This window comes from Rhagoletis pomonella, unplaced genomic scaffold, assembly GCF_013731165.1.
Source record: "Rhagoletis pomonella isolate Grant_MI unplaced genomic scaffold, Rhpom_1.0 Rhpom_scaffold_00012, whole genome shotgun sequence".
NCBI classification, from domain to species: Eukaryota; Metazoa; Arthropoda; class Insecta; order Diptera; family Tephritidae; genus Rhagoletis; species Rhagoletis pomonella.
This window is the reverse complement of record NW_023458566.1, coordinates 20,691,475-20,694,524: the sequence shown is the minus strand read 5'-3', so window position 1 is coordinate 20,694,524 and position 3,050 is coordinate 20,691,475. Positions and strand designations below refer to the sequence as shown.

General features: G+C 35.9%; 1 protein-coding gene across 1 annotated transcript in view; it reads left to right on the top strand.

Annotated features, from left to right (window-relative positions):
• Positions 1-455: 455 nt before the first annotated feature.
• LOC118747635 (spectrin beta chain-like) overlaps positions 456-3,050 on the top strand; it is a gene marked incomplete at its 3' end in the record, with an annotated part of 11,384 nt that continues 8,789 nt past the window's right edge. The window contains exon 1 of the mRNA XM_036481684.1: positions 456-460. Coding sequence (XP_036337577.1) covers positions 456-460 — 5 coding nt within the window. The remainder of the gene's footprint in view (positions 461-3,050) is intronic.

Sequence of the window (3,050 nt, the reverse complement as noted above, 5' to 3'; positions counted from 1 at the left end):
AAAGGATAACTGTGGTAACATTGCGTCAGTAAATTTGACAACGGGATAATGGGGTTGCTTTTAAGAGATGAGATGGCCCCCTAAGTCTCCACTTTTCATGCTGCTGGTTGAATACATACAACCGTTTGTCGATATTAAATGAATGAAATTAATGAAATTATCTAATTTTCTAAGATTAAAGGTTTTTAAGAAATCGTTGCCAAATTAAACAAAGATCTTTCATCTAAGAGGCTTTTGAGTTATCTGGAAAAATTTCCATACAGTTTAGAAGAAGAACCAAATATGTACACTTCAGAATAATAATCAAACAACTAGATAACCTAACAGCCAGCAAAGTGTGAACACCTACAATGTATGTACATTCATCTACAGTTGTAAATGTCAATATTGTTTTTTTGGTTACAAATTTTTGAAAGTAATATTTTGATACTTTCTCGGGGAAAAGCAATAACTCTATGCGGTAAATCCATACGTTTAACGAATACATAAATACGAGAAACAAATGAAGTTAAGTGAAAACTGACGTGACAGCAGCTAGGTGCACCACGCTGATGACAGCCAAATAGGTACAAAACAAGTGAGCAGCAGATAAACCGTTAAGTAAAAACTTTCACTAATACGAGTACGCAGGGATATGAATATACATATGTACAAGTATTACATACATATTGATAACAAACTCTCATCGGCAAATAAACTAAATATTTAAACATTCATGCATATATACATACATACATAGGTATGTATCTACATACATTGGTACTCCGCCCCATCATTTCTCTCCTGCTACTTAACATTTAAAGTGCTAACCGGCAAACCGGCCGCATCCCATAACAATAAACGCTAATCGAAGCACTGTTTTAATTAGATTAAGTTAAGTAAAAATCCGTTGCAAGACATACATACATAGCAGCGAAAATTGGGGCCACACACTTTGCAACAACAGCTGAGTGCATCGGCAGAAAAAAAATAGAAACACACATACATACGTTCATACAAATATACATACATACATATGTACATATGTATGTGTATGTATGCGGTCTGCATAAATGGGCGAGACCGGCTTGGCAAGAAGTGTGTCGCACGCTACGCGCCAACGCTTCAAGCCAACTGTAATGGCACAGCCGTGAATATAAAATTGTAGAAACCTTGTAGCAAATCGGACTGTCTCACAACTACATAGCTCTGAACGGGACTACTCTTGGAGGTGGATGTGAAAAGAGCTACTTATGAACTCTTCAACACATCACACCAGTTCCTTTTTACTTTCAATTTTACATCTCACTATGGGAAAGTTCGACCCATTTTTTGGCCAAAAATTAATTACGGTTAAACAAGTGGATGATTTAAAGAAAACCGATTTTTATTGACTTGCATATGATTTTTCGTATTTTTGCAAAAACAGAAAAAAAACTTAACCCTTGTCGACGGAGGGGTCTAAAGGGGTAACTTCTTAATTTTAAAATATTTGTATTGAAGAAAAAATGCCAGTTACAGATTATACCGTCGCTACTTTTGTAAAATGTTGGTAAATTTTCATTTGATGGCTCTGAGCGATACATATGTATATTTTTCTCACAAAGAAAAAAAAAATTATGAGAGGCTATTTTTCATGGCAGAAATACACCCGGAGCAAAGCAGTCATTATATCTAACCGGAGCTTCTACCTCCGATTTTTGCTAATCAGACATTGAACAACCGGCCCTTAATGTTTTACAACTAACCGGACGGATATTTTCTTTCTAACGCACAGTGGTCAGAGAGTGACAGAAAGCCCAAGACAATGAGAGGCTCCCATATAAGCTGCCGCATAAAGTATGTAGTAATTACTGGAATTTGTTATGCAGTGTTTTTGCCTAGGAATGAAGAAGTATAGAAAATTATTGGTGAACTTTCGCGCCCGCTACCTAAGGAGGCAGACATGATATATTCGATATTATCCAGTTTAAAGGGAATTTGCTACTTATATGGTAGGACAATTTTGACCATCTTCCAGATTGTACATTTTCCGGTTAAAACAAAGCCATAAGACGAATTTCATTAAAACCGGATAAAATTTACAATTTTCCCCCCCCCTAGTATTGTGGGCGGGCGTGGCAGTTCTCCAATCTATGCGATTTTTCAGATTTCTTTATTGCTAAGCAAAGTTAAAAAATTACAGCAAAATCGAAGCAATATTAGTACTTTTTGCCATATTTTTTATGGAGTTATTCCACAGCGCAACGCTTTGTTTAGGACTCAATAGAATAATGGATTGTCTTCACAGCTGTCAGGCTCTAGACTTATAAACCTTAACTGACTTGAGCACTTTTGTCGCTGTACAGTTTATACTATCTTCTAACTAGGGTAAATGCTATTCGTGTTAAGATAAGATTTAGATTATAAAAGCTTTACAGAGCTATCAATTCAGATGCAATTGAAGATTTAATTTTTATATTTTGCATGCTTTGCAAATAAAAGGTTTTGCGGCCAAACACCAACATGTATTTGTACCTACATACATACATACATATCGATGGTCCTCTGCACCAACGACCCAACTCAAAATTTCATATATTTCAGTAGAACCAATTAAAGATTTTGTGTTTCGTAATTTAGCAATAATATGTCTGGGAACGTAACTATTCCGGATTGTTTGCAGTCATTCTGTAGAGAAAATCTGTAATCTTTGTAAAAGCATGCCCAACCTATCGAGAGTTTTTAACTTATGCCAATATTCACGATAAATGTGAGACATAAGCCACTGTTCAGTAGTAAGGGTTGGCTACGGTTCGGTTTTGTGACAAATGGCAAAACTGCGCCTCTGCCGGATAGGTAACAACTAAGTCGTATGTCGATTTGCCACAGAAAAATATGGTTATTTATAAAACTAATCGTGAAATTTTGAGTTGTGCCGTTATTGCAGAGGACCATCGATATGTATGTACATGTGTATGTATGCACGTATGTATGTATGTAATTAACACATCTTGGCTTTTGCCGCTTTACGTCTGTCATTGTGTGCCATCGGTGAATGTGAACTTTCAAAAACAAAAAATAAAAATACA